General features: G+C 43.4%; 1 protein-coding gene across 3 annotated transcripts in view; it reads left to right on the top strand.

The window, feature by feature from the left end:
• Window positions 1-10,310, top strand: part of HIPK2 (homeodomain interacting protein kinase 2) — a 214,092-nt gene extending 203,782 nt beyond the window's left edge. For all 3 annotated transcript variants that reach the window (XM_084809530.1, XM_084809533.1, XM_084809531.1), the window contains exons 13-15: window positions 3,473-3,720; window positions 4,364-4,524; window positions 9,347-10,310. In XM_084809530.1, coding sequence (XP_084665656.1) covers window positions 3,473-3,720; window positions 4,364-4,524; window positions 9,347-9,811 — 874 coding nt within the window. In that variant the 3' untranslated portion in view covers window positions 9,812-10,310. The remainder of the gene's footprint in view (window positions 1-3,472; window positions 3,721-4,363; window positions 4,525-9,346) is intronic.
• Window positions 10,311-13,398: the final 3,088 nt, after the last annotated feature.

Genomic DNA, 13,398 nt, shown 5'->3' with positions numbered 1-13,398 from the left:
CAGTGCAACCCATTAAATAGGCAAAAACACTTCAGTAGCTTACTCTAGAGAAGAAGATATTTGAAGGGGGGCCGTCAATGTATAAATAAAGAAGTCTTTGAATGTGTAACAAATGTGTTAGTCTCTAACAGTCTTCTCCAACCTGGTGCCCTCCAAAGGTTATGGACTACAACTCCCAACATATCTGACCATTGGCCATGCTGGCTGGGCCTGCTGGGAGTTAAAGTCCAAAACATTTGGAGGGCACCAGGTTGGGGAAGAGTGGTCTTTAAAGTGCCACAAGACTTTTGTTGCAACAGACTAACCTTGCTATCCTTTTAGAAGTAGTTTGACTCATGAATTCCACACCAGTAGGTTGCTGGAGTTATCCAATTTCTTAGGATTGTTTTTATTATTAATAATTGCTCTTCTGGTGGGTGACAGAATGAACATTCACTGCATTTTTTTCAAAACCAATCTGCATTTGCAGTTCAGGTAGGAATAAAGTTCAACAAAAATGTCCTTCCTTGTGATCAAACATTTTAAAAAATCAAAAACCAAATCATGCCTTTTGTGGCTCCATTGAGGAGCCACAAATGGCATGGATTTTAAAAAAGAAGGATGAACTGAAAAGATTCAGGAAAGCCATGTCTGGATTGTATACACCGTTTATCGCCCTGTGAGATGGCTTCCGCCAATATCTCTAATTGCAGTTCTTTATCCATGATCCATTTCTTTTCATCGTTTTACAAAAATTACAGTTGCCATAACAACATAATGCAATCAGCAAAACATTGTTGCTATTCTCTGTAGTCAAGCCCGTGTGCCATGAAGGACTTGAGCCATTCTGCACAATTGTCCATCCTCTAAAGTAGATTATAGTGGGAAAATTAACCCTAAGGTGTTCTTAGACCCAGTGGTACTGGGAATCCCAAAGATGTTGCTGCATTTTCTTTATGAACTTCTATCATAACTTGAGGTATTTGTGATAATTTCTTATCATTTATTTGATATCATTATAGGCAGATTAGCTTGAATAGCATCTTGGTGTTTCTGAATAGGGTTGCCCTAGGATTCTGTTCAGTCTGCATTTGGAAGAGAAGCGACCTCATTCACACCTCCTGAATAAATGTGCACATTGCATCACAACTATCCTTGCTATTTCACACTTCTCCAAATTTTGCAATGCAGTTTTCGGCTTTAAAAACACACCAAAAATGTGTATAAAATTTGCATTTTACCATAAGATGCAAATTAAAATGCATATAAAATGCATATTTTACCATGAGATGCATATAAACTGTGTTTTAATTTCCATTGAGATTTTAAAAATACACAGATTAATACAGAAACAGGATGGAACAGATTTAAGAATGCCCACATATGAAACTGATCCAGACTGAAAAATGGTCTGATCCATCCAGCCTGTGTTCATGTTAACTTATGAAGAGACGTAATAAATAAAATATAAAACTCAAGATTCTCCATCGTAAAAATACACACTTTAAAAAATAAAATAAAACCAACATTTCATCTAAGTCCTAGATGGCACGTCCTATATAAGCTGAGCGGCATTGCACAAATTGAATTAGCAAAGCATAATTTTATATCCTTGTCAAATTTGAGAGTTTTCCCAGATCCTGAGTATTTTGGCAGGGCAGGATAAGGTGGAGGAAAGAGGCTGTGAATTGGGCATGGGGGAGGGAGGAGAATAAAAGATGCGGGTGAAAAATAGGGTGTATGGGGATGAGTGAAATAATAGCATGGCTATTCCTTTGCAGCTTTTTGGCTTCTGAACCTTACATCTGAATATAATCAAGCCTCGCTCTACAATAGTGATGACTGGGAACCTGTTTGTGTATATATAATGTGTGTATCAACAGTATACATCATTATTATGAACTACAACAAAATTCCTGTAGGAAGCAGGAGAAACAGGCTGAAAGAGAGGCTCCTACCCTTGAGATGTGCACGGCAGGGCTGTGTATATTCTGCAGTCACATGCACTGTACTGCTCATGTTCAGGGCTCCCTGCTCCCCTAGCACTGAACCATAGCAGTCAACACTCTAGGGCTGCTTTTGCAAGCTGCTCACATATTCCGAGAACTCATCAGTTCCTCACTAATGCAGAGTGGGTGCTTTGAATTTCCCAGTGGTTTATCTCTCCCACACACAAGATGTTTATTTGCCTATTTTTCTTCAGCTAATCATGTGGAGAGGCAGTTATAGTTCTACATGGCACTGAAATTCTGTGCCCCACAACTGCTGGGAATTGTGCTTGACTCCCCCCCCCCTCCAGTCTTCCCATGCATGCATTGGATGCTCCACTGGATATAAATCATTTCAAAAATAAAAGGTACCTTTCTAGCCACTTGAAAGTGGGTGGGCAATGCCTGCGGGAATTCTCAGAAGCAAGGGCTGAACCTTCCAGCTCTCCAATTCTTTAAGGATGCTTTCTTGACTTGATGGGCTCCACTAAAAACTCCGTAAGCTGACATTAGGTATATACTTCTCCAAAGTGTCCTGTGCTCCTGACTGCCCTATTGTGATGGTCAGGGGAGCAAGCAGGGATGGGGGCAGGGTCACAGCCATTGACAGGGGGACCAACCATGGGACACTTTGCCAGCCCTCGCCCCTTTGACCTGGGGATGGCCCTGCTACCAGGGCATGCATCTGATACTAGTGGGAAGAGCAACTAGGAGACTAGTTGGAAGAGCAGACTATTTGTGTCGATAACATTCTGGAGCTAGTGGGCCTCCTGAGAGTGGTTTAGGTATAAAAGGCTGGGATATTGAAAGAAGACCCTGAGTATGCATTTACACACTAGCACATATGGAAGCCTTACACGGGAAGGGATTGCTGTCAAGTCCTGGGCCCTCCTGGCATGTGTGTAGTCAAGCAAAGAAGTCGATCTCTAAGGAAATAAGTTTTATTCTGTGAATCAATTAGTCTAGCAGTGATTCAGATTATAGACCTGGTCATCTTCTGGGAACCTAATGCTAAGATCCCTGATTAAGCTGGCACAACACTAAATAGATTACTTAAAGATCTCTTTGAAGGATGCACAACAGTAGAAGAGAAAGTTGCTGCAAATCTGACACCAGTCTACAGCACAGAACCTGAAAGGTTTTCTCATTCCCGCCCTCAGGGATGGTCTTCCCCTAGAGACATTTGGTGATGGGCCAGCCTTGTAGAACGCCTTATGTCTATACACTGCTCCTCCCTCTTGACCCTATGTCTCTTCCATGCATCTGACACACCCACCTCCTTCCCCTCTGTGAGTTTCTGTGTTCCCACAGAATGAGAGGTTATGGCTGGGCTTTGATCCAACTGATTAGCTTGCACCTGGGAAGATGCTTCCCTGTCTCTGTCTCCTTGAAGCTCAAGTTCCTCCCCCACCCCTGTGCATTGTTTTTCTTCTGACTCTGAGTCTTCTTCTACAGACCGTGCAAAGAGTCTAAACTCAATCTTGACAATTATTTTTGTTTTACAGCCCCCTGTCTAAGCAAAGGAAAAACGTCATCAGCTGTGTCACTGTGCATGATTCACCATACTCCGACTCCTCTGGCAACAACAGTCCCTATGCAGTGCAGCACCGTGGAAATAACAATAATGGAAATAGCTATGATACGAAGGGAGCACCGGAAACACATTGCAATGGCAATCCCCGGACGATCATTGTACCACCACTGAAAACCCAGGCCAGCGAGGTGTTAGTAGAATGCGACAGCTTGGTACCAGGTACGTTTGCTACATCCCTCAGAGAAAGAGGAAGCCTTCAACAAGCACCCTAGAAGAATCCAAAATATATCTTGCTCTCTACCAAGTCCTTTGGTCGGTTACTACTAGCAGGCTGCTGCATTCTGTACACGTTATACAGAAGCATTTCAGTCTGTACAGATCACTGAGCTTTACAGGGGTTGTTTGGGAGTCCCTAATAGTCCCCAGCAGACTCATCCACACACATCCTAGCACTCACAAAGAGTGAGCCACTAGAAGGACAACTAGGCATCACTTAAGAAAAGAAAAGAAAAGAAAAGGAAGATGTCTCAGAGGTAGACAAGGAAAATCTCCCCCAGAGTCCCACACACCAGGAGTTTTATAAGCAAGGTTCTTCACAGTTGGGAGGAAAGAAAACCTTGCCTCTAGACCACTTACTCATAATGGCTTAAATATGAATAAAGTACATATGAATTGATCCACTTCTCCTAGAACAAGGGTGTTGAACTTCAATCCCGTGGGCCATATCCAACCTGCCTGGGGTCCCAGTTCAGCCCTCCAGCGTTCCTCAGTTGGCCGTGCCAATTCGACACCCCTCCCCTGAAGCTTCTGATGACTGTTGCACATCCATTAAATCCTAAATATCTGCTATTTTCCCTCCTAGTCACCACCAGTCACCACTCATCGTCCTACAAGTTGAAGTCCTCCAGCATCGTGACCTCCACCAGCGGTCACTCTTCAGGGAGCTCGTCTGGAGCCATTGCCTACAGGCAGCAGCGGCCAGGTCCACATTTCCAGCAGCAGCAGCCTCTTAATCTCAGCCAGGTAAGTCAAGGAGGGCAGGGCCTGTAGACAGAACGCACCACAAAATCTTGCAGTAACTGCCAAAGAAACGGCCCGGCCCACAGCCTATGCAGAAGACCATTCAGACAAGCTTACTTTAAATTAGTTGTGCTAATCTAGCAGTACACCAGGGATTGCCAGAGAGATAGGAAGTAGGAGTGGGAAGGGAATCCCTGTTTTATCGTGTTGTATTTTATGGTTTTAATTATTTTATTTATTTATTTAAAACATTTCTTGGCCACCTTTCAGGGCAGAAGCCCTCCTAAGGCAGCTTACAGCAATAAAATACATAAAAACAGTTAAAATATTAAAAAGTGATAAAAACAACATTAAAACCAGCAGCAACAACAGCAGTCATCAAGAGAAGGCCACAATAAAATAATACGTTTTCAAAGCCTTCTTAAAAGCCTGCAATGACAGAGCATGGTGGACCTCCAATGGCAACTTGTTCTAAAGGTGCGGGGCCACTGCAGAAAATGTGATCACCCGCCTGACTGCTCTCACAGGTGGGCAAATGAGAAGGGCCTCTTTTTCTGATCTTAAAGTGTGGGCAGGCTAATATGGGCGAAGGCGGTCCTTCAAGTAACTTGGTCCCAAACCGTTTAAGGCTTTAAAGGTCAAAAGCAGCCCAACTTTGAATTGGGCTCGGAAACGTACCGGTAACCAGTGCCGCTAGTGTAGCATAGGCATTATGTGATCAAATCGCCTTGCCCCCACCAATACTCGAGTGGCTGCATTCTGCACAAGCTGGAGTTTCTGAACCATTTTCAAAGGCAGCCCCACGTGTAGTGTAGTCCAGTAGTCCAGCCTGGACGTGACTACTGCGTGGATAACTGAGGCAAGGTCCTGGGAAGTTCAATTATTGTGAACTTCCCAGACCGCTTTGACTATAGGACAGTATAGAAATATAATAAATAGATAAATATCAATACATTTGAAAAAAGGTATCCATACATGCGAGTGCCTTTTTCAGATGCTTGAAGCCATTGGCAGGGTGAGTAAATGTGAAGGCCTCCTCTTCCCTCCCCTACCCCTGCAAGGGCACACAAACTTTACCCAGTGTTGGCCGGGGGATGCAGTGGCAAAGGTGGCAGTGGGCACACCAGCTCCCCAGCAGACCATCTGGGGAGTCTCTACTGCCGCAAGGAAGCCGCTGGGCCCATGGGGGTCAGGGGAAGTGGGTGGGGTTTTGTGAGTGCTTGAACCAGGTTCTCTCAAAAGGCTTCAGCTTCTGCAAGCATCTGACCTGGGCAGTCACAAAGCGGCAGCCTTTTTTGGATTAAACATCAGGATGCTCATGTATCCCTGCTACGGGATGAGCAGTCATAAAGGCTTGAGATATTACTTGCAGGAATTGGACCAGTGAAGCTTTGCAGCATTGGAGGAACCCCCTCTTTGCTATCCAAGTAGACCAGCAATGGTCAGACAAGGCAAAAATCCAAAGTGGTAAAATGAACACAGCTGCCCAACCAAGAGAGTTTAGTCAGGACCCAGAGCAAGCCGTAATCAGTCAGGCCTGAGCAGTATCCAGTAAAGAATGGCAGGCATGTGGGCAAGGTAGCTGGAGCCTGACCCTATTAAGAAAGTGGCCAGGGTAAATCAGGGGCCTGGAATGCAAGGAGGTAAGAATCTTGAATGAAGACATAAATAGGAATGCAAAGGAACAGGGAAAGCCTAAAATGAATTGTCCATCAGAGTGGTTGACGTGGCACAGTATGTGTCACCTAGCATTTGAATTACACTCTATACAAAGTCCTCAAATACATCTCTAGGCAAGGTAGCAGTCAGCCCAAAAGATCTGCATTGTCATGCCCTACCTGGAGGATGATTTGTCTGAGGAAGAAGAGGTGGGGGAGAGCCTGCACAATGGGCCCCAGTCAGAGCTAAGCAAGGAACAGGAGGCCTTGGCTGACCATCCTCCCCTGGAAACATTGCAGGAGTAATCTGGTCCCTCTTGAACAGTTCCTGAATTCCCCCAAATGCTGGAAACAGGGCTTGAGATAATCCATCCCTCTGAACGGCATTGAATCAGACGCGAGCAGCAAAAGAACAAAAGATAGTCACAGCGTGGGGCCTCCCTTAAAAGTAACACACTGACCTAATTAGCCAGCTGTGCTGATTAACAACCAGCTATAAATCAGCTTACCCAACGCCAGCTCTCTACTGCAAATAACAGCACCTTAACCGCAGCTTTGCATTCCAAGATAACAGATCTGACAGGCTCCTAGACCGTCAGCTACCCATCTGGACAATGCTTTCGGACATCCTCTGACTGGCCTTGATGCTTGATAAAACAGACACTGGTGAACTGACCTTTGGACTGCTTTGACCTTGCCTCTGCCTGTGCCTGCAAAACCTCCTTGGAACTCCTGTGTATGACTTTGGACTGGACTGATTGCTCTCTTGCTGCTGCTCCTGGGACTATCTGCACCTTGTCCAAGGCCCTTGCCTGTGTTTAATCAGGACATGCATGGCCCGAGAACTGAATTTATTGGTGAATAGTAGCTAGAGTTGCTTAAAAGCAAATGTGTAAGGCTGGGAACAAGAATTCGGGGTGCTGGATATTAACCTTTAATGCCCTAAAGGCTCTGGACCAGTTTACCTTAAGGACTGCCTTCTCCCACACAGAGCTGCTCAGCTATTGGCTGCATTTGGATGTAATGCTAAACCGTGGTTTAAGCATGATGAAAACAAGCTTAGCCTCCCCCTAGGTTCATGAGCCTCTGGCACAGCCTCAAGGAGGAGCTTGGAAGATTCCACTTCCATTTTAGATTAGATGCAGTTTAGTGTATCATCTGAACCCTAATCTGTGGTTAATCTTAACTATGGTTAGTGAAAACAAGGCAACTTCATAAACTATTTAGTCATGTTTAATTATGACTAAATAATTACAATTCACCCATTAGAATCAGTGGATAAAGGCCAACTAAGTCCTACTTCGAGTAGACCCACTGGAATTAATGGGATTTAAGTTAGCCATAACTAAATCTGGATCCAACCCTATGGTTCGAAGTTGGCTTGTTTCCACTAATCGTAGTTAAGCTCGTCCTGGGTAGGAGGACAACACAACAAATTGTGGCTAATTTGAAATGGAAGTGAAAGCTTTTGCATTCCTTCCCAAGAGATATATGGCTTCCCAATCTGTGGCTACTTTTAAGAGATTTTTTTAAAACTTATCTGTTCTCTCTAACTTTTAATTGAAAATTTTAAAGATATTTGCTGCAAATAGATACTTTGAAATTATGTTTTATTGAAACTGGTTTTATTTTTCATACTGCATATGATTTTATGGATATGTTTTTGTGTTGGTTTTATGCTGTAGGCTGCCTTGGGAAGCCTATGACCTTGAAAGGTGGCAAATAAATAAATAAATAAATACTGTCTCATGGCTGCACTGGAGGAAGTGGGGAGGGGGGAGTGTGTGAGCCTGTAGGGAAGCTAGGCTGATTCTAAACGATGGATGGTTTAGTGCAGGAGTAGGCAACTCGTGGCCCTCCAGATGTTTTGTCTTACAACTCCCATCAGCCCTAGCCAACAGAGCCAATGGTTAGGGATCATGGGAATTGTAGGACAAAACATCGGGAAAGCCACAAGTTGCCTGCTTCTGGATTAGTGTTATCTCTGAACCAACCTATTGAGATCTTCCTCAGAAATTATTCTCCAGGTGCCTGACCTTAGAGGCTAAGTAAGTGGGAGCCCAGGAGAGGGCCTTTTCAGTTATGAGGCCCCAACTTGAAATGGAATCCCCAGGTTGAGCTTGCCTGGTGACAAGCTTTATGTTTTTTCAGCACCAGGTGAAGATATTTTTATGTATCCCAACTTTTATATGTTGTGCTTTTAAACAGTGTTGTATACTGTCCCTAGGAATGCAGAAAATTGCCTTATACCATATCAGACTGTTTGTTCATCCATCCCAGTATTGTCTGCTATGACCGGTAACAGCTCTCGAGATTCTCAGGCAGAGGTCTTTTCTATCACCTGCTGCTTGGACATGTTTATTAAAAATAAAAAATGGAGATGCCAGGAACTGTGCTTTACAAAATGCAAGAAGACAGGTCCCTGCCCAAAGAAACTTATAGTCTAAAATTCTACATAGGGGAGGAAATAGAGGAATGGGAGACAGGGTAAACAGAGCAAGACTGTGCATGTATTTCAGTTACATGTATGTAGCCGTAATTAGAATAGGATAGGCTAAAGCAATGTGATTACTTTAGATTCACCAACATATATATTCTCTTTCTCTCTTTGGAAAAGGACAGAAAAGATGTTGAGATTTAAGAAACAGAGCGTACTGTCATTAGGGATGTCCATCACTGGGAAATCCAGTTCTTTTTTGACTTGATGGAGTTTGCAGCATGTACAACTTGATTTGCGTTTGTGAGCTAAGCTGCGGGAACTTTTTTGCACACTTTTTTCTGCAGGTTCTGCAATTTGCATGATGAGTAATTTGTGCAAAACATGGCCAAATTTGTGCAAATTTGGCTGACTTTGCACAAATTTGGCTTCAGTTTGCACAGATTGATCAGAAATTTGTGCAAATTGCAGAACCTGTGGACAGAAATGTGCAAAACACATGCAGAATCTGCCAACTGGCCCAACCCGGTGCAGACCAAGTCAGGTGCTGCAGCAAGAACCAGAGCAAAGTCCAGGAGGCTGAACCTAGAAAAACCCGTCTAAACTTCACCCCACCCCCCAAACGGATTTCTCCAACATCCCTAACCGTCATGCAGATTTTGGTTATAACTCAAGGGGGCAAAGGGTGAAAACAAAATCTCACTGTTTTATTGCTGTTCCTTTCTAACAGGCCCAGCAGCACATCACGACGGATCGTACAGGGAGTCACCGGCGACAGCAAGCCTACATCACTCCGACAATTGCTCAGGCGCCCTATTCCTTCCCACACAACAGCCCCAGCCACGGCACAGTCCATCCCCACCTGGCTGCGGCTGCGGCTGCTCACCTCCCCACTCAGCCTCATCTCTACACGTACACTGCACCTGCTGCTCTGGGCTCTACAGGCACTGTGGCCCACTTGGTGGCTTCCCAAGGTTCAGCTCGTCATGCTGTACAGCACACTACATACCCGGCCAGCATCGTCCACCAGGTCCCCGTCAGCATGGGCCCCCGTGTCCTTCCATCACCCACGATCCACCCGAGTCAGTATCAGGCTCAGTTTGCCCACCAGACCTATATCAGCGCGTCTCCAGCCTCCGTCTACACTGGATACCCCCTGAGCCCCACGAAGGTCAACCAGTACCCTTACATCTAAACACTGGAACGAGAAAAAGACATGGCACACATGGAGGGGAATGAGGCTGCTTTTATACTGAAGAACGTTTCAGGCAAAGGAACGATGCAACGGGAGGCTCAAACAAAACTTGAACAAAGAAGACTTTGAGGAAAAAATTAGAGAAAAGGCGATACCAGTCCTACACTTTTTATTTAAAAAAAAGATAAGAAAAAAAGAACAAAAAAGAATGAAAAACAAACATACAAAAAAACAGTCTGCACCAAACCACATAGTGGGAGAAGCAAAAGGACCATAGTTGTGTGGTCCTGTTTTTGGATAACTTCACCAATAGACTTTTACAGATTATTTTCATCTGATTACAGGAGACTGTGTTTAGGAATTTGCTGTTCAAACCTCCTAATACAAAGTTTCATAGGTGTTTGGGTATATATTTTTTAATAAGATGCATACAAATTAGGGATTTATCCAGAATTTCAAAAGGGTTATCGCTTTGTCATTGCACTGGTTGCTGTAACCCAAAATAAAAAACAAACAATAAAAAGTGTGATGTGTTTTCTGTTGGGAGGATCAACAGAGGAACAAGCAAAGGATGAGGGATGTTTTGGATTTTTCCAGCTCTCTCAATCTCAGGCTTAACAGCACTAGTCTGTTGGAAAAACACACTAAGCAGAAAACACTATCTGGCAGAATTGGGGGAAACTGAGATATTTGTTCTTACTCTGAGCACCCTGGATAAATCCCTGAGAAATGTTATTCTTAAAAGAAAAGTCTTTAATAATGAACAATAGAATCTCATCTTCCTTACTTGGAAATTCTTTCTTTCTTTCTTTCTTTCTTTCTTTCTTTCTTTCTTTGGATAACCCCTCACCTTTGGCAGTTCAATCCTAACATTTCCTGCTCCAGCAGATAAATGCTTGTGATGTGCTGTGCTGATAGCTAATTCATCACAGCGTTACAAAGCGTAATATCATGCTAACATCACTATGACATTGCACCAGTGTCATGAGCAGGTACACAATCCCAAATGTTTAGGATTGGGCTGTTACTGTAGGAGTAGAGGTTCTAGCTGGCCCTTGGTAGAATGTAGCACTATACCATACACACACCCTTTTTTCTACTTTGTGTTAAACTCCAATGATACCAATAGACTATTCCTCAATGTGATTGCACAAAAAAATGATATAACATAGGCATGTAACAAATGTGATTGTCCAGGTATATGTGTGTGTGTGTGTGTGTGTGTGTGTGTGTGAGTGCGTGCGCATGTGCGCGCTGATGCTGCCTTCTCTTGTGGTGTGGTCCTCAGCACAGCCATTACAAACTGTCACAGTCTTAGTTTTACATCATTCCCTTGTAGTGCCTTACCAAACTACAGTTGCGGTTTTAAGGGTTTACTTCCACTGGTACTCCTAGAAACTGACTGAGGCTGGTTGGAATTTAATCTCAGCTCTTTTTCTTCTTTTTAGTGTTCTTTATTGTTGCTTTCCTTCTTCTAAACCTTTTATTTTTATATTGTCTTTCTTGGGTAAGTTGCAAGGGTCAAGGGAGGGGCTGTGGGAATGGGTGGGCCTAGGAAGGTTTTATGGAAATTAAAGTGACTGGACTGGTTGTTAGGCCCTAAAGCAGCTTTCCAAGTGGTTCCATTTTGTTGACGGGATTATTGATTGAAGTTCCTATCCAGATGCTTAGCTTCCCTGATAATTCTTTGCATTTTAGTATTCTTACTAAAGTATAAATAGAACAGGGGGCGCCTAGGCTTGCTTTGTAGTACCTCATACATAGGTACTACATACATAGTACCTCATGTTAAATTGTGATGTCTGAACAGGGGATGTGGGTTGGGGGCGGGGAGATGATTACCTGGGAAGGACTCTTAGTATTTTCACTTGAATGCTTTCAGTGAGAAAAGAAATGCGAGAATGAGAGGAATTCTTTCTAGAGCATCAGACTCAGGTTTGCTCCAGAAGTTATTTTTCTGGAGAAGCGATTGCACTGGCACCTGAGCAGGTTGGGCAGTTGAATAAGGCCCTGGCACTACCATAGGCTGGGCTGTGCTATCTTTGCAGGAGGCCAAAGCCCAATTCCCAGCAGTAGGGGTTTCATCACTTCTAAGTGGTGTGTGCTGAGGCTCCATTATCTATGAAATCCCAGAGCTAGACCTGACTTGGAGACACTATGATGATATCTGTCATGGTTTAGAATCTAAACTTTAAATGGTGTTTTCTTCACTTCCTCCCACCTCATTCTTACTGTAGTTAAAAACATCATTGTTCAGATTTGCTGGCTGGATTCTGTATCCTCAGCTCCAAATAGTCTGAACTACCTTGTTTTTGTTTTTTTAAAGGTTTCCAAAGAGAAGCTTTTATACAGTGAAAAAAGTAAAAGGGTTGAAGGAAATTTTACTACTATACCAATGCAAGTGGGTGTTTCTGCTGTGTCAGTGTTTAGTATCCCCCCCCCCCCCCCCGTGGAGCTTTACTTGTATTGGTGGTCTGAGAACTGTAATGAAACAGGATGTATGCCCACACAGCATCTCAGTACCGCTACAGCTGTATTTGTGACTTCAGAAAAGGAGTGTTTAGGCAATATGGTAAGACGTTGGGATAAGGCAGGTCAATTAGCTGAGAGAAGAGGAAGGGGTCCCAGGGATGGTTAAGGCGAAAAGGTTCCTCAAGAGGTAAGTTGGCAAGAAAGACAAGCACAGTTGTAAGATCTGGAAACGAGCGCTCATGCTTCACCTGGAGGAAAGAAGGGCTCTCATCATGAATACTTTGTTTGACACAAATTATTCTTCTTTGGCAAATCCTCAAATAAACCCTCTTTTTGCCATTTTCAAACTGAGTGCCATTTTATTTTTTATTTTTCTCCCTTTCTCCCCCTAAGCATAGTAATGCAAATATCAGCCTGATCTTTCATTGGTTCATGCACCTTACATCCTCCTGTTCTGAAGAAAACCCTTTCCAGTTGCTATCCCATTAAAGAAATCCCCTGCTTTCTCAATGTAATGTACTGCATTCCTCTCCATTCCAATCACATTTGGAATGGAAGCTTCATGCTGCTTGTGTCATTGAGAGGAAGGATATTGTTTTGTTGTTGTTATTGTATTATTGTTATTAATTTTAATGTGTTATAATTATATTTTACTCTGTTTTAATTGCACATGCATTCCTGCATCTTTGTATTATTGTTATTGTTATTATTATTATTATTATTATTATTATTTTCTTTTAATAGGGATTGTTGTTAATTAAGTAGTTTTTTCTGTGTCAGTGACATCAGAACACTTGTCACACATATAGGTTTTGCAGGGAAAGGGAGACACAGGGACACTCTAGTTGAGAGAGGAACTGAGGGAGGAACCAAGGTGTAAGCCCGCTTGAGATGTAATGGGAAATCATGGCTTCCTGCTATATGAATGAGCTATGGTGAGCACAGGCTCAGATGCCCCCCCCCCCAATACTTTTTCACATGAGCGAGCAGGGGATCAGAAGCATTCACTTCTGGTTTTAAACTAGCCACAATTCTCTGTGATGTCCAAACTTGGGAAACTGTGACTTGTTCACTCTGGTTAGTGAGAACAAGTCAGGATCTGAAACTATGGTTTG

Source organism: Heloderma suspectum, chromosome 7, assembly GCF_057233095.1.
Source record: "Heloderma suspectum isolate Gila_16-S chromosome 7, 16-S_ref, whole genome shotgun sequence".
Taxonomy (NCBI): domain Eukaryota; kingdom Metazoa; phylum Chordata; class Lepidosauria; order Squamata; family Helodermatidae; genus Heloderma; species Heloderma suspectum.
This window is presented reverse-complemented; position numbering and strand designations above follow the sequence as displayed.